Source organism: Oryx dammah, unplaced genomic scaffold (assembly GCF_014754425.2).
Source record: "Oryx dammah isolate SB20612 unplaced genomic scaffold, SCBI_Odam_1.1 HiC_scaffold_7, whole genome shotgun sequence".
Classification (NCBI taxonomy): Eukaryota; Metazoa; Chordata; class Mammalia; order Artiodactyla; family Bovidae; genus Oryx; species Oryx dammah.
The window spans coordinates 12,685,009-12,703,692 of NW_024070191.1; the positions used below are offsets into that span (position 1 = coordinate 12,685,009).

Sequence of the window (18,684 nt, forward strand, 5' to 3'; positions counted from 1 at the left end):
CATCCCACATGCTGAGTGGCATGGTCAAAAAATAAATCAAAAGCAATGTTTCTATTAATTTTCCTCTAGATGTTTACAGCAAAGACATGATTAAAACATTTTCAAGAAATATTTATGCACTCAGCAAAACAGGGGATTACCATACAAGACAGGGAAAAAAAAACAGAGGACTTAACCTAAATAATTCAGAACCATTATATCAGAATGACAAAGGACTTTTTCTTATAATATATATAATTATAATAATATAATCATAGCATAATGGTATAGTATATAATTATATAGTCTTTTAATTTAGCTGTGAATGAGGAAGGGCCCACCTTTTGAAGTGTGAGAAACTGTAAAACACATTTCTCCGATATTCTGGAGGATTCCTTGGCATTTGTCATTATTAGTGAGCTGGCAGATCCCAGAATCCTGTTTCATGTCTGTAATACATCCCCTCGTATTCTGATAGTACCACAAGTCCAATTTAGACCTTACAAGGGTTGTGGTTGTTCAGTAGCTAAGTCGTGTTTGACTCTTTACAACCCCAAGCGGACACCAGGCTTCTCTGTCCTTCACTGTCTCCCTGAGCTTGCTTAAATTCCTGTCCACTGGGTCAGTGATGCCATCCAACCATTTCATCCTCTGTTGCCCCCTTCTTCTCCTTCCCTCAGTCTTTCCCAGCATCAGGGTCTTTTCCAGTGAGTCGGCTCTTCGCATCAGATGGCTAAAATCTTGGAGCTTCAGCTTTAGCATCAGTCCTCCCAGTCGGTATTCAGGGTTGATTTCTTTTAGGACTGACTGGTTTTATCTCCTTGCAGTCAAAGGGACTCTCAAGAGTCTTCTTTAGCACCACAGTTCAAGAGCATCTGTTCTTTAGTTCTCAGCCTTCTTTACGGTCCAACTCTCACATCCATATATGACTACTGGAAAAAACATAGCTTTGACTATACAGACTTTTGTCAGCAAAGTGATGTCTGTGCTTTTTAATACACTTGGTTTGTCATAGTTTTTCTTCCAAGGAGGAAGCGTCTTTTAATTTCATGGCTGTAGTCACTGTCCACAGTGATTTTGGAGCCCAAGAAAATAAAAAAACAAATGTCATTGTTTCCATTTTTTCTCCATCTATTTACCATGAAGTGATCTCATTGGAAAAGACTCTGATGCTGGGAGGGATTGGGGGCAGGAGGAGAAGGGGACAACAGAGGATGAGATGGCTGGATGGCATCACTGACTCGATGGGCGTGAATCTGAGTGAACTCCGGGAGATGGTGATGGACAGGGAGGCCTGGCGTGCTGCGATTCATGGGGTCACAAAGAGTCGGACACGACTGAGCAACTGAACTGAACTGAACTGATGGGACCAGATGGCATGATCTTGGTTTTTGAATGTTGAGTTTTAAGCCAGCTTTTCCACTGTCATCTTTCACCTTCATCAAGAGGCTTTTTAGTTCCTCTTCACTTTCTGCCACAAGGGTGGTATCATCTCCATATCTGAGGTTATTGATATTTCTCCCAGCAGCCTTGATTCCAGCTTGAGCTTCATCCAGCCCGGCATCTCACATGGTTCTCTCTGCATAGAATTTAAATAAGCAGGGTGACAATATACAACCTTGATGTATTCCTTTCCCAATTTGGGAACAGTTCATTGTTCCATGTCCAGTTCTAAATGTTGTTAAAATGTGATTGGTGAACATTTATTTATAGAGAAGAGTCTGATGAAACCTACAGCTCGCTCCATTGGAAATGTATGCATGCGTGCTAAGTTGCTTCAGTGGTGTCCAACTCTTTGCAACTCCATGGACTCCTCTGTCCATGGGATTTTCCAGGCAAAAATACTGGAGTAGTTTGCTATCCCCTCTTCCAGGGAATCTTATTGACCCAGGGGTGGGACCTGCATTTCTTAAGTCACCTGTACTGGCAGGCAGGTTCTTTACCACTAGCACTACCTGAGGACTCCTCCATTGGAAGACTACCATGTAAATATTTGCTTTCTGAAATAGTTCAGACCTTTCCATACCAATAGTTAGTGCTGAAAATATTAACACTTCTCGCTTTTGTTGTTGATTTTTTAAGAATGGATGTACCTATTATTACATATTTACTGTCTTTTGTTTTATAAAATAAGGACTTCCTCAGTTGACCTCGTTATTAAATAATTAACAAAAAATTAAGACTCCATATTGATAGCACTTTCTTCTGAAATGTTGGGGGTGAAGAGTTGAAAACAGAAAACGTTTCCCATCCAAATACTGTTAAAGTATATTGCTGCCCCTGAGAGCAGGAAGAATGGCTCCAGGGAAACAAAACCCAATTCTAAACTTGAAATTCTTCACCAGCATAATAGAATGACTTTTTAGGGTTCACAGGGAATTTCCAAAGCAAAAGAACTTTCATTTCAGAAACTGGAGGCACCGTCTTCTCTGGGCAACAGTTTCTCTCCATGTTATTTGTTCTTTTTGTATCCCTACCGTGATGCCTTAAGAAGTGGCCAGCATTCTTAGACACACTACAGATGGTCTGGTAGGAAGACAACAGCAGGTGTCAGGTCGTTGATAATCCAGCTCTGAGATCCCTGAATTAGACTAATATGTGTCATGAACAAAAGACTTTTTCATTGCTGATGAATAAACCCTCTTTCCTCAGACCACCTCTTCTCTTGACTTGCTGTCCATCTAGCTTTGGGGCCCCCTTATCTGATGACCCTGTGATGGGCCTGGTTACCCCCTTCACTTAGTACTAGGGATTCTTCTATGCTGTTCGTCATACGATTTTAAAACAATTATCCCACATTATATTTCCATAGCTGGAGTAATTCCAGGGAGACCCAAAAGATCTTACCTACTGGAAATATATTATTTAAAAAGTTCACAGCCGGAGCTAGACCTCACTTCTTACACTCGAATGCACACAAAAACAGACCCAGTGTATTGAGTTGGGCAATAGAATAAATTATTTAATAGCTAATGGCATTTCACAGCTCTCTGCTTGCTTACCGCATAAAATACAAAGCGTGTGGATGTATCTGGAGGCACTCTGTCAGGTTAGAGAAGACAACGTGGGGAAAAAACTCTGAGTTCTGGCTGATATGTATATGCACACTGCCGAGCTGGTGGCAGTTTTCTGTCGTGGGACTTTGAATATTTGGAGCTTTATATATGAGGGGTTGACTCTGTGGTCTGTCATGAGTTCTATTCAGATTCAAGGAGCAAATAAATGAGTTTCCACTCTTACACGTTTATGTAGGTATATATGGGTCTCTGGCCTCTCCTTAAGGTGCTTTATTGTCCTTCTTTCAAGCTTAGCAATTTCAGAATGAGCCTCTCAGTTCATTTCTTTATAATGAACGTAACTCTGTGCCCGTGCGACCCACGGCTGCCACTGACCTCAGTTCTGATCATCCCAGAGAAGATGGAAAAGGGAATCTCAGGGGAGAGAGAGGCGGTGTAAATAATACCTGGACTCCATGTCCACACTAGTGTTCAGACAGCGCAGATAACCTAGGAAAACTTTCTGGTGATTATTCCAGATCAGAAAAGATGAATCCAGTCTCATTCACAGTGGTGGTGTTCAGTCGCTCAGCTGCGTCTGACTCTTTGCGACCCCATGGACTGCAGCATTCCAGGCTTCCCTGTCCTTCATCATCTCCCAGAGCTTGCTCAAACTCATCTCCATTGAGTCGGTGATGCCATCCAACCATTTCATCCTCTTTTGTCCCCTTCTCCTCCTGCCTTCAATCTTTCCCAGCATCAGGGTCTCTTCCAGTGAGTCGGCTCTTCACATCAGGTGGCCAAAGTATTGGAGCTTCAGCTTCAGCATCAGTCCTTCCAGTGAATATTCAGGACTGATTTCCTTTAGGATTGACTGGTTTGATCTCCTTGCAGTCCAAGGGATTCTCAAGAGTCTTCTCCAACACCATAATTCGAAATCATCAGTTCTTTGATGCTCAACCTTCTTTATGGTCTAACTCTCGCCTCCATACATAACTATGGGAAAAACCACAGGTTTGACTAGACAGACCTTTGTCAGCAAAGTAATGTCTCTGCCTTTAAACATGCTGTCTAGGTTGGTCATAGCTTTTCTTCCAAAGAGCTGCTGCTGCTGCTAAGTCGCTTCAGTCGTGTCTGACTCAGCAATCCCATAGACGACAGCCCACCAGGCTACCCTGTCCCTGGGATTCTCCAGGCAAGAACACTGGAGTGAGTTGCCATTTCCTTCTCCAATGCATGAAAGTGAAAAGTGAAAGTGAAGTCGCTCAGTTGTGTCCGACTCTTCGTGTCCCCATGGACTGCAGCCTACCAGGCTCCTCTGTCCATAGGATTTTCCAGGCAAGAGTACTGGAGTGGGTTGCCATTGCCTTCTCCCTTCCAAGGAGCAAGCATCTTTTAATTTCATGGCTGTAGTCACTGTCCACAGTGATTTTGGAGCCCAAGAAAATAAAGTCTGTAAACTGTTTCCATTGTTTCCCCATCTGTTTGCCATGAAGCGATGGAACCAGATGCCTTGATCTTGATTTTTGAATGTTGAGTTTTAAGCCAGTTCTTTCACTCTCCTCTTTCACTTTCATCAAGAGGCTCTTTAGTTCTTTACTTTCTGCCATAAGGGAGGTGTTCTCTGCGTATCTGAGGTGATTGATATTTCTCCCAGTATTGACAGTGAATCACGTCTAAATAGCCAGACATCTTCATCAGTCTGTACAAACTGAGAGAATAACCTTTCCCTTGGTAGGCATCTGACATCCAACCCTAAAAACTCAAACACTGAAACCACATTTCATTGCTATTTCTGCCCAAAACTGCATTAACAATAAAGCTGCCTACTTTACAAACACATCTATAAAAATGGTACCCAATTCCTTTTCTTTATTTTCCTTTTTCTTACTGTCCTCATGGAAAAAAGCATTTACTGCATTAAGTGTGATTTTAAGAGATTTAATCAGCAGATCACTTAAATTCATGGGGAAATGTTATGGGTGATTTCCATTTTTTGCTATCTTAATTGTTTAACAATTTTACATTAAATTTTTAACCAGTATAGTTAGTCCCAGGGACATCAGTTAAAAAAAAGAAAAAGAAAATGTGTAGACAATTGAATAATTGTATGTTTTGTACATTTCAAACATTAACCCTTTAAATCTTTGTACATTTCAAACATTAACCCATACGCTACTATTGCTACTAAGGCAGTACTTTTTACTAATACTTGATTTAGTATTAGTCCTCTGCAGTCTAGTTTTAAGAAATCATTCATTCTGTCCAGGTTTTAAAGCAGAAAGGGAAATGGAGAAATTGTGTGTTATTCAGATTGTTTGAGAAAATCCCAGAAAAATTAAAAAACAGATTAATCTGTCAGATTATTTTCAGCCTATCTCACAATATATATAATAATAGAAAATGTTCCATATTTTCTCACTGTAATTTGCAATGTGTCAATAGTGGCAAGCCTACATTAACTCTTTTGGTGTGTTTTATCTAGGCAATTAATGTTCAGTTGCTCCATAATGGTTCAGGTAAACGCAGCTTCTCAAAATGTCAAATGCCTTCCTTAAACTAATTACATAGCTGTCTAAACCGGATGATCGAATAGCATCCTATCTGAGTGTGTCAGCAACTTCCCTTATAGGGTGATCTTCAGATGATTTACTCTGAGACCAAGTTACATACTCCAGCCATTTTAAAGGGTTGTTTGATAACAGGGCAAGAAATCTACACAGTGACAACCAGTGAAAGGAAACTTTATTATTTTATAATCCCAGAACTGAAGATGGACAGTTGGTGTATTCCAGAGACTGTCTGGCATCTCTGACTCATTCTGAGGATATCAAAATAAAAACAACTTCAGCCTCCCTCCCTCCTGGCTACCCTTACTTCTCAGCCTCCCAGAGGAGGCCCGTTGCCTGGGTTCCAGGATCCTGGTTTCACAATGTCTTGAGGCGTCAGTTAATATGGACACTCTTCTCTTCTGTCCTCTGCCCCAGGGTTGGGGGAGGAGACCTAGGAAGGAGATAAGATGATTGGGGATATCATCATCTCTGACTTCTCTTAGCATCCCTCTCTTAAATACACACATAATTCCAGACAGATTTCCTAGACCTCAGTTTATCCCCAAATTCAGCCAGTCTAGCGGTTCTTAAAGTTGTTGTTGTTCAGTCACTCAGTTGTGTCTGACTCTTTGCAACCCCGTGGACTGCAGCTCGCCAGGCTTCCCTGTCCTTCACCCTCTCCCAGAGTTTGCTCAAACTCGTGTCCATGGAGCCGATCATGCCATCGACTCAAAGTGAGACCTTCAGAGGTACGAAGCAAGGTGAGCAAGCCAAGGTGGGGTGTTCCAGGCCAGAGTCAAACATTTACTCGGGAGGCAGAGCATGGCAGGCTTTGGAAAGAACATGCAGCTCAGAATAACAGGAGCATAGAGTACGTGTGGAAGTAGGAAGGTGAGTAGAGGGAGATCATAGTTCTGATGTGGCAGGGCTTATTCTAACCACCTGGCGATCGCAGTTAGGCCTCCCATAAAGGAGCTTTCCCCAGGGAAGCACAGTGCTCCACCTGACAACAACATAAGGATGGACTGAACGTAGAAAAGTAGGAGGCTGAAAAAAGGGGGAAAGGGGAGTTAGGAGACAGCAAATCCAATTGAGTGGTGACGGTCTGACCCACAGTTGGGCATGGAAATTTCAGAGAAAGAGGTAGGCTAGTCATCAGGAAATGAAATACAGCTTGAGGACTTAATGCACGAGGGGAGGGAAAAGAAAACCCACTAATCTAGGGACCAGGTGGGTAGGAAATACAGGGAAGATGCAGGATGGTAGAGGAAGATGAGCTCTGGTTTGGAAGTTATGATTTGAGGGACCATAGACCAGCCCTGCATGTGGTCAAAAACGGCTGGTGAGAACTCAGGGTGAGGGACTAACCTGGTGGTCCCGTGGCTGGGACCCTGAGCTCCCAACGCAGGGGGCCCGGCTTTGATCCCGGGTCAGGGAATTGGATCCTGCATGCTCCAACTGAGACCCAGTGCAGCCAACTAAATAAAAAAGAAAGAAAAAGAACTCTGGGTGAGTCAGTTCTAGAGATATAGGCATGAGGGCTCTGGGAAAAACAGAGCCATGAGTGTGAATGAAATCCCACTGGGAAGATCTGGTTAGGGAGGAAAAAGTGTGAATATATGTGAATTTACAGACATGATCCTCTTAGCACTCGAGACAAAATTCATGTGAAAGAATATCTTTTGGTGTTTTTCTGATCTTGCATCTTCCCTGTGATTTCTGGCAATACGCGTATAGGTAGGTAGCAGACAACTGATTACCAGACGAATCCATGATTTAGAAACTAGTTGATTGTTCTGCTTCCTGTGATGATGGAAGCGTTTTGCATCTTCTCTTCAAAATCTGATTTTTTGAGGATTGCTCACCGACAACATTTGCTCTTGAATTCAAAGAAATTATCATTTGCCTGTGAAATCATTGGTAAACTATATAAACCTCGGGTTCGTTCCCAGAATACTGAAATATGAATTCTTCAGGATGTGCGTGTTATAAATCACATGATGACTGTTAGGATTCAGTCCATGGCGAGAAGTTAAAATCAGGTTCTGGTTTTGCTGTTTGCCCATGTCCTTCATCAGAAATGCAGATCCAGGAATGATTTGTATATATGCTTTTGTTATGATACGGTTGGTAATTGTGTTCTCCTTTACTGCAGTGACGGAGACGTTATTACAGATTAGCATTGTGAAAAAAGAATTGCCATACAGATGGCAAGACGGGGGTGGATTTTTTGTTTTGTTTTACTGGCTGTTAAATGATGAAAGGAAATTGAAACCAAAGGAACTCTGATAGATGGGAGGAAAAAATTCTCCCTCTATGTCATGAGGACAGTGGAAAAGACAGATTGATTAAGTCTTTCTTGGGAGTCCTTACTGTGACTGGTGGCTCAGAATTTTGAGCAAGTGGCAAAAAATCTGCCTGCAATGCAGGAGATGCAGGTTTGATCCCTGGGTCAGGAAGATCCCCTGGAGGAGGGCATGGCTACCCACTCCAGTATTCTTGCCTGGAGAATCCCATGGACAGAGGAGCCTAAAGGGCTACAGTCCATAGGGTTGCAAAGAGTTGGACACGACTGAGGCGATTTAGCACACTTGCATGGGGCTTCATGCCATGGGCATGCAGGATCTTAGTTCCCTGACCAGGAATTGAACCCTTGCCCCTTGCATTCGAAGCACAGAGTCTTAACAGCTGGATTACCTGGGAAGTTGCCTCCCCCTCCACACACACACACCCCCCCCCTTTTTTTTTTTTTTTGCTGTTTTTTGTTGTGTTTTTTTTTTAAGTTTTTGAGAACTTTGTTTCCACCTGAATGTATATGCAGTGTTAACAGTCTTCGGGTCTTAGTTGGTGACAGTCTTAGGCAATGTCTGTCTCAGCTGAGGAACTACTAGGGATGTTTGAGCAGAGAAGTGTTACCCTTGGGAGCAGGGGCATGGCATGGCTTAGAAGATGGATTTGGTAGCTGTGGATGTGGGGAGAGGCAGCCAAACCAACTTTGCAATCTAGGGCGGCTGTGGGAGTGGAAAGATATGTGCAAGACATTATGAAGGCAAAGGAGAGTGTCAGAACTTCTCGTCTATAAGGGGGTATGAGAGAGAGGATTTCACATCAGGATGGAAATCAGCATTTTCAACTGAGATGGTCTGAGCCTCTGGCTTTCCAGGGCACTTGTCGAGAATCCTGCTGCTAAGGAAACTTAAAAAGAGATTTTAAAATATACCACAAAGGCTAAAAGAGCAAGTCTAGGCAAAAACGCAATCAAAATTAAAGATGAACAAATAGAGAAACCTCAACATGGGGCAGCCCATCAGTGAAGGAGCAGAAGGTCATGGAGAGCCTGAGGGAGTTTGTCTTTTCCATCGAGGGGCTGTTGTCAAGAGGGGTCAACCGGGAGTAAAAAGGAATGTGCTGTGTGATGAATCTGAAGCCACGAGGTTGAGGCCAAATGAGTGGAAGGGGTGCGGGGCATGAAAGTGATGTTCCAGTCAGATTCCCTGGAGCCTGTAGCATTGTGAATTCAAAAGCTCATAAAAGAAAACCATGTCTCAAATCTACAAGCTAGGCAGGCTAGCTCTCACGAGTGAGGCCAGGCAGCGTTCCGGAGCGCCACAACGCTGCACAGGGGCAGAGACTGTGTCCAGAGGCGTGTATTTGATGAGAAGGCCCCGTTAGAACCTGGGATCAAAGCTTTTCGGAGGACGGCCGGACATCGGCTGTTGCATTGGTTTTCTGCTTTTGCTAAAGATGGGATCACCTGCCCTGTCTGACAGGCATCTCATTCTCCCTCCTTCCTTCCCCCATCCAAGGTCCCCTGGTAATTCTAATGTCTGCCATCCATCTTGTTTCACTTCTGTTGTCCTAGCTGCGAATCCGTGCAAAAGTTCTCACGGATCCACGGTGAAATGGGAAAAAAAAAAAAAAAAACATAATGATGGAGAGAATGTGTTCATAAAGCTTTACTTTTTCCTTGTCAAGAATGGTCTCCCCCTGAAGTCCTTTTTCCCTGCGGCATGGCTAAATGGCCTCTTTTTATGAAAGGATGCTGGTAACAGGTGAAGAATTTTCAAAACTCTCTGTTGGTTCCCAGTCTTACTTTTTGTCTTGGTTTGTGAAATCGGCGAGTCTGGGGAGGAGTCCCTGCATGACCTGTCACCCCACCCCTGGGCTCCTTTAAGCTTGATTAAAGCCTTGCTTCTCCTAAAAACCATCACAGCCCCCAATGGTGACCCCTGTCCAGGGCCTCCCTCTATCATCTCACAGCCCCTACCTGGACCCTCTGCTTCAGCGGGCTCTTCCACGCCCTGACTTCAGAGCCTGTCCTTCCTTACACCTCCACACCCTCTCCCTGCCTGTTTCCTTGACTGGTCTATGTCCCGTGCCTTCCTTATCTTCCCATCTAAATCCACGTCTGTTTCAAGGCCCAGCATAGGTCCCCACCTTGACATGGCACTTGCCTGCCACCCCAGCAGGACCTCACACCATCACCTGCACTCAGCAGGCTTCTGATGCTGTTCATACCCACAGTTCCCTCATGCTGTAACTTGCCTACAGGCTTATTCAGAAACTGTAGGTGACCAGTGGGGTAGATGCCCTAAGGGTCCTTTGGAAAATAGCAGCTTTCCTGGCCAGCCCCATGTGAGCACTTCAGCCCTCTGAGTGCCTTACGTTCAGCCCCTCGTCTGAAAGCACAAACTCAGGACTTCCGGGGCTACACTGTGGAGCTGGGCCACTAAGATGCCAGCTTAACCCTCTGTCATTCTAACTGCACTGCCTACAAAAGCTACCTGTGGCTTTATTTCCCAAAGAACCAGAAGCAAACAGGTGAGTGTCTGAATACACAGTGCCCTGTGCTCGAAGGCGGCGCGCTGGGCATCCTGTGATAGGAAATGCCTGCCCAGCAGGACAGGAACCACGGGGTTGGCCAATGAAAGAGCAGTGGCAAGGATGGAAGAAATGCTTTGCATGGGAGAAAGGTGATGGGCCCGCTGTAGATTGAACGGACCTAGGAAACATAAACCAGCAAACGGGACAGAAAAGGGCAGGTGAGTGACAGCAGCGGGAGTGAATCAGTGGAGTGCTGGCAAGTGGCGTCATCTGTATGAAGCTATCGTTCTCCACTCTAAGTCAAGCACTGTGATTTACAGACACGCTCGGGGACCTGGGTCCAGTGCTTGGAAGCTCCAGGCATGGGCCCATCGTGAGATGCAGAGAGAGAGCCTGATCAAATCACCTAACCACATCAGATTTTCATTTGTCCATCTGTAAAATGGGAAGGGAGGCAAGGGTTGATGAAGTACTGAATTGCCTTTGATATAGGAGGATACAAAAGGATGTCAGTTTCTCTTTAAAATTTTTCTATGGCTTTTTTCTTCCCGTTTTATTGGCACATAATGGACAGACGGTAAAGCGTCTGTCTACAGTGTGGAAGACCCAGGTTTGATCCCTGGGTCAGGTAGATCCGCTGGAGAAGGAAATGGCAACCCACTCCAGTACTATTGCATGGAAAATCCCATGGACAGAGGAGCCTGGCAGGTTACAGTCCATGGTGTCACGAGAGAGTCAGACGTGACTTAGCAACTAAACAACAACAGTGTTAATTGTATTTATCTGGTTGTACGTTGCATCCCTGGTACTTATTTACCTTAAGGTGTTAATTTCTGTAAAAACACAGTAACTTTTTCTCCATCTTATGCTGTGAGAAATATAAAGCAATGCAAGAATTACGTCCTGGTTAACACTGCACTTTAGGCTGGTATGGTCAGTAATTCTATAAACCTAGGCTTGTTTGTTTCTTCAAAAGTAATAATGTCTTCAAAAAAAAAAAAAGTAATGACAGCAATAAGCCCTGTTGAGTTTCTTTCATTGATGCCTTAATCTGCTAGGGGCATCTGGGTTGCTGGGGAAGAGAAGGAGTCTCCTTTTTTATTTCAGCTCTGCCTTTTGTGGGTCCAAACAATGATTACACTTAATGGTGCATTTTCTCTCTCTCTTTCTCTCTGCATCGCCTGCCTCTCCTAAGTGCCCATTCCTGCCACTGGCGAAGCAGCAAGGCAGATTGTCAGATCAAGTCAGTCAAACCCCTGATCTGACTGATACTGTCCCCACTGAATTAATGGGGCCTGAACGGACATCCCTCTCTCCTCCCAACTTTCCACCTTCCTGTCTCCACCGTGACATTGTCCTCGCAGAATTCTCTCCCTCAAATGCCTAGATGCTACTCCTAATTCCCAACTACATTTCTCTAAGTGACACTATCAAAGCCCACTATCCTTTTATTCCAAAATAACAGTTAGTACTTTTTATTCTACCTGCATCTCTTTGTTGCCCCATGTTTACACCTTTTACTATTATATCTTCACTTTTCCCCTTTCCCGGTGACTTCTGTCTTTCACTATTAAGATTCTTTCATCTCCTAGTTCTGCATCCGGATTTATTTTCAGTAGGACATGGTTCAGCACTCCATTTCTTAGATCTTTTGTTAATGAAGCAACTTTAGTGTAAATATGAAATCCTATCTTAAATGCATTTTTGTCCCAGGGAAGTCCCTGATGTCTCATTCAATATTTGCTACTCCCCGCCACCCCCCGCTTCTTTAAAGCACATTGTCATTTTTTAAATTTTCTCTGGTGCTGCCACCAGTAGAAAAGTCACCTCCCAAAATCAATATGTTAGTAAAATGTTATATCTCTAATGCATAGTTATGATTAAAGGATAGCTTTTTAAGGTACATCCTAACATTTAAATTATAAGTTCCTCCTTATATATATGCTAAGAAAGAGTTAGTGTATAATAAACAGTCATTAAATGTCAGGAAGTATTACATCTCATTTCAGTAAACATAATGAATCACCATTCAAAACACCACCATTCCTGTGATGTCAGTGTAGACTAGATTGTCACCACCCCCACCAACATTTAAGTCCTGGTGGACCATTATGAAGTATGGCAATCACTGAGAAATAAAGTCTTCTTAAAAGTCTTTATTATACTAATTTGTTGAAGATGTCTCAAGATACTGAAGGAATATCTTTACATATGCAAATATATAACATGAATGTATATATGCTGTTTTACAAAGTTATAATTTTTTCACATTGCACTGCCAGAGAGGGCGTAAGTTAGTAAAACCTTCAAACAGGATATAACAGCGAATTAAATCTACTTTGTAGAAAATATGGAGGAATACTAAGAAATTTAATATCACCAAACATGTTCCCTTTGAAACAGCAAATTAGGTGTGCAGGAGGATTTTGGTCACACTTCAAAGAAAAATGTGCTGAGGTGGAGAGCTGTCTGTTTACTCTCCCTCTCACCGGCATGGCTTTTCTATGTTAAACAGGCTTCTGATGACTTCAAAGCATGTTTGAAGTCCTCACTCAGCACAGCTCCTGCACGAAGACAAATATGCTTCCAAACGTGTGTAGCTAATATTGCTGCCAGCTCTAGTATAAGTAAGAAGAATCTGCAGTTGCCTGTTTACCACCCAGTTCTTTCCTCTCTTATTCAGCTATGACAGTGAAGGTCGTCTGACCAACGTGACATTTCCAACCGGCGTGGTCACCAACCTTCATGGAGACATGGACAAGGCGATCACAGTGGACATTGAGTCGTCCAGCCGAGAAGAAGATGTCAGCATCACTTCAAATCTGTCCTCCATTGACTCGTTCTACACCATGGTTCAAGGTAAGCATGCAAGCACAGCTTTCAACGGCCCTGTTTAAAACACTGCATGCATCCCTCCCCGCGCTTTTTCTAAGATGAACTTAGGGAAGGGAAGGTGGAATTGTAAACCTCTAGAGATAAGGATGCGGAGAAGGCCATGGCACCCCACTCCAGTTATTCTTGCTTGGAAAATCCCATGGATGGAGGAGCCTGGTAGGCTGCAGTCCATGGGATCACGAAGTCGGAGACGACTGAGCAACTTCATTTTCACTTTTCACTCTCATGCATTGGAGAAGGAAATGGCAACCCACTCCGGTGTTCTTGCCTGAAGAATCCCAGGGACAGAAGAGCCTGGTAGGTTGCCATCTTTGGGGTCTCACAGAGTCGGACACGACTGAAGCGACTTAGCAGCAGCAGCAGCAGAGATAAGGATGAGAAGCCTCATATCTACATGTAATGTTTATTTAGTGACATAAGGGCTTCCCAGGTGGAGCGATGGTAAAGAACCCAGCTGCCAGTGCAGGGATGCAAGAGACCCAGGTTCAATCCCTATGTCAGGAAGATCCCCTGGAGAAGGAAATGGTAACCCATTCTGGTATTCTTGCCTGGAAGAACCCACGGACAGAGGAGCCTGGTGGGCTACAGTCAGTCAAGTTCAGTTACTCAGCCGTGTCCAACTCTTTGCGACCCCATGAACCACAGCACGCCAGGCCTCCCTGACCATCACCAACTCCCGGAGTCCACCCAAACCCATATCCATTGACTCAGTGATGCCATCCAACCATCTCATCCTCTGTCATCCCCTTCTCCTCCTGCTCTCAATCTTTCCCAGCATCAGGGTCTTTTCCAATGAGTCAGCTCTTCACATCAGGTAGCCAAAGTACTGGAGTTTCAGCTTCAAATCAGTCCTTCCAATAAACACCCACGACTGACCTCCTTTAGGATGGATGGGTTGGATCTCCTTGCAGTTCAAGGGACTCTCAAGAGTCTTCTCCAACACCACAGTTCAAAAGCATCAATTTTTCGGCACTCATCTTTCTTCATAGTCCAACTCTCACATCCATACATGACCACTGGAAAAACCATAGCCTTGACTAGATGGACCTTAGTCGGCAAAGTAATGTCTCTGCTTTTGAATATGCTATCTAGGTTGGTCATAACTTTCTTTCCAAGGACCAAACATCTTTTAATTTCATGACTGCAGTCACCATCTTCAGTGATTTTGGTGCCCAAAAATGTAAAGTCAGCCACTGTTTCCACCATTTCCTGTCTATTTGCCATGAAGTGTTGGGACTGGATGCCACGATCTTAGTTTTCTGAATGTTGAGCTTTAAGCCAACTTTTTCAGTCTCCTCTTTCACTTTCATCAAGAGGCTTTTTAGCTCCTCTTCACTTTCTGCCATAAGGGTGGTGTCATCTGCATATCTGAGGTTATTGATATTTCTCCCAGCAATCTTGATTCCAGCTTGTGTTTCCTCCAGCCCAGTGTTTCTCATGACGTACTCTGCATAGAAGTTAAATAAGCAGGTGACAATATACAGCCTTGATGTACTCCTCTTCCTATTTGGAACCAGTCTGTTGTTCCACGTCCAGTTCGAACTGTTGCTTCCTGACCTGCATACAGGTTTCTCAAGAGGCAGGTCAGGTGGTCTGGTATTCCCATCTCTTTCAGAATTTTCCACAGTTTATTGTGATCCACACAGTCAAAGGCTTTGGCATAGTCAATAAAGCAGAAATAGATGTTTTTCTGGAACTCTCTTGCTTTTTCCATGATCCAGCAGATGTTGGAAATTTGATCTCTGGTTTCTCTGCCTTTTCTAAAACCAGCTTCAACATCTGGAGATTCACGGTTCACATATTGCTGAAGCCTGGCTTGGAGAATTTTGAGCATTATTTTGCTAGCGTGTGAGATGAGTGCAATTGTGCGGTAGTTTGAGCATTCTTTGGCATTGCCTTTCTTTAGGGTTGGAATGAAAACTGACCTTTACAGTCCTGTGGCCACTGCTGAGTTTTCCAAATTTGCTGGCATATTGAGTGCAGCACTTTCACAGCATCTTCTTTTAGGATTTGAAATAGCTCAACTGGAATTCCATCACCTCCACTAGTTTTGTTTGTAGTGATGCTTCCTAAGGCCCACTTGACTTCACATTCCAGGATGTCTGGCTCTAGGTGAATGATAACACCATCATGATTATCTGAGTCATGAAAATCTTTTTTGTACAGTTCTTCTGTGTATTCTTGCCACGTCTTCTTAATATCTTCTGCTTCTGTTAGGCCCATACCATCATTTATGTGCTTTATTGAGCCCATCTTTGCATGAAATGTTCCCTTGGTATCTCTGATTTTCTTGAAGAGATCTCTAGTCTTTCCGATTCTATTGTTTTCCTCTATTTCTTTGCACTGATCACTGAGGAAGGCTCTTTTCTCTCCTTGCTATTCTTTGGAACTCTGCATTCAAATAGGTATATCTTTCCTTTTCTCCTTTGCTTTTGGCTTCTCTTCTTTTCACAGCTATTCGTAAGGCCTACTCAGACAGCCATTTTGCTTTTTTTGCATTTCTTTTGCTTGGGGATGGTCTTGCTCCTTGTCTCCTGTACAATGTCATGAACCTCCATCCATAGTTCATCAGGCACTCTGTCAGATCTAGTCCCTTAAATCTATTTCTTACTTCCATTGTATAATCATAAGGGATTTGATTTAGGTCATACCTGAATGGTCTACTGGTTTTCCTGATTTTCTTCAATTTAAGTCTGAATTTGGTAATAAGGAGTTCATGATCTGAGCCACAGTCAGTTCCCAGTCTTGTTTTTGCTGACTGTATAGAGCTTCTCCATCTTTGGCTGCAAAGAATATAATCAATATGATTTCGGTGTTGGCCATCTGGTAATGTCCATGTGTAGTCTTCTCTTGTGTTGTTGGAAGAGGGTGTTTGCTATGACCAGTGCATTTTCTTGGCAAAACTCTTAGCATTTGCCCGGCTTCATTTTGTACTCCGAGGCCAAATTTGTTACTCCGGTTGTTTCTTGACTTCCTACTTTTGCATTCCAGTCCCCTATAATGAAAAGGACATCTTTTGGGGGTGTTAGTTCTAAAAGGTCTTGCAGGTCTTCATAGAACCATTCAACTTCAGCTTCTTCAGCATTACTGGTTGGGGCATAGACTTGGATTACCATGATATTGAATGGTTTGCCCTGGAAATGAACAGAGATCATTCTGTCATTTTTGAGATTGCATGCAAGTACTGCATTTTGGACTCTCTTGTTGACCATGATGGCTACTCCATTTCTTCTAAGGGATTCTTGCCCACAGTAGTAGGTATAATGGTCATCTGAGTTAAATTCACCCATTCCAGTCCATTTTAGTTCGCTGATTCCTAGAATGTCAATGTTCACTCTTGCCATCTCCTGTTTGACCACTTCCAATTTGCTTTGATTCATGGACCTGACATTCCAGGTTCCTGTGCAATATTGCTCTTTACAGCATCAGACCTTGCTTCTATCACCAGTCACATCCACAACTGGGTGGTGGTTTGGCTTTGGCTCCGCCCGCAGCCTTCTCTAACTCAATGAAACTAAGCCATGCTGTGTAGGGCCACCCAAGATGGACGGGTCATGGTGGAGAGGTCTAACAGAATGTGGTCCACTGGAGAAGGGAATGGCAAAGCACTTCAGTATTCTTGCCTTGAGAACCCCATGAATAGTATGAAAAGGCAAAAAGATAGGACACTGAAAGATGAACTCCCCAGGTCGGTAGGTGCCCAATATGCTACAGTCATTCCACAGGGTTGCAAAGAGTCCATGGAGAATACTAAGAAATCTAATTTTAAAGAGTCAGACACGATTGAGCACACACATACATATTTAAAATTACATAATATCTAAATATTTCTGTTAACCTAGAAATAGTCTTGTTTCTTTACCACTTAAAAAGTTAATTCTTACTCTCTGCTTGTCTCATCAGTCCCTTTTTGCATCAGTGTCACTGGCCATGGAAGGACAGCAGCATGAGGCCAAGCACTTTCTGAATCCATGTGTGATGCAGTCTTTGAATCCACTTCTCATGCCATCACTGGAAATTTATACCAAATTCCAAGTATTTATGTAATACCTGGGCTTTCCATTTTTTCATTCAGTATATGGACTTCCTGGGGGGCTCAGACAGTAAAGAATCTGCCTGCAATGCAGGAGACACAGGTTCAGTCCCTGGGTCAGGAGGATCCCCTGGAGAAGGGAATGGCAACCCACTCCAGTACTCTTGCCTGGAGAATCCCATGGACAGAGGAGCCTGGCTGGCTGCAGTCCATGGGATCAGAGTCAGACACAACTGAGCTGCTAACACTTATCACTTTCATGTAGGCATAAACATCCAATAGCTCCATGATAGAGCCTCCCACCATATTCCTTTTTGATGTAACCTTCAGGAATGACCACTGCAACTGTGAGGTCATTGCTGTAAGACTAATTATGAATCCGAGTTACACTTCAGATTATGGCTAGATTTACTTCCAGTTTGGGAAGATTCCCCTGGAGAAGGAAATGGCAACCCACTCCAGTATCCCTGCCTGGAAAATCTCATGGACAGAGGAGCCTGGTGGGCTGCAGTCCATGGGGGTCACAAAGACGTGGACACAACTGAGCGACTAACACACTTACATAATATTTTATAAATTTGTGTTGTTGCTGTTTTTTTCTTTAGCCACACCTCCTGGCTTGTAGGATCTTACTTCCTCCACCAGGGATCAAACCCAGGCCCCTTGCAATGGAAACACAGTGTCCTAACCACTGGACCACCAGGGAGTTTGAGTTAAACTTCTTTGATTCTTTTTTTTTTTTTTTAACCAGTTCTGTCAGGTATTCTCTACAGTCATCTAAAATTACTGTTGGTTGAATTTATTGCTTCCCCAAATGGTCCTATATTATTAAAATTCTTTAGTTAAGTCCATAACCTACAATATGAGAGGGTGTTTTGTGTAAAATATAAGGTGACTGCCTATTTTAAAGTCAGTTTCAGGGGGAAATAGCTCCTTATATATTTTTGGTGTGGAAAGTATAGATATTAAATCTTTTCAAAATATCTTTAACAAAGGATAGATATAAAGATAGGTGTAGGAAGGGGTGTCTCATAAGACCCTGAAGGTGACACAGAGACTCTTAAAAGAACTCATATTATTTGGTTCTTTGCAAAACATTTACTGCACATTCCATAGAGGTTGAACCTTCATCTGTTTTGTCAGGCACATGAGGAAAAGAAATGTTAAAGTGAAGGACTTTAAGTTTTCCCCTAAAGGTTACCCTTAATATTCAGCCAAACCTGTTGCATCAGAAGCTCCCAGGTTTTTTGGCACCAGGGACCGGTTTCATGGAAGACAGTTTTTTTCCCCTAGAGGGTGGGGGGATGGTTTGGGGATGATTCAAGAGCACTACATTTATTGTACACTTGATTTCTATTATTATTATATCAGCTCCACCTCAGATCATCAGGCACTGGGTCCTGGA

At 43.3% G+C, this 18,684-nt stretch overlaps 1 protein-coding gene across 1 annotated transcript in view; it reads left to right on the forward strand.

The window, feature by feature from the left end:
* TENM3 (teneurin transmembrane protein 3) overlaps positions 1 to 18,684 on the forward strand; it is a 185,766-nt gene that overhangs the window by 142,631 nt on the left and 24,451 nt on the right. The window contains exon 22 of the mRNA XM_040242877.1: positions 13,035 to 13,210. Coding sequence (XP_040098811.1) covers positions 13,035 to 13,210 — 176 coding nt within the window. The remainder of the gene's footprint in view (positions 1 to 13,034; positions 13,211 to 18,684) is intronic.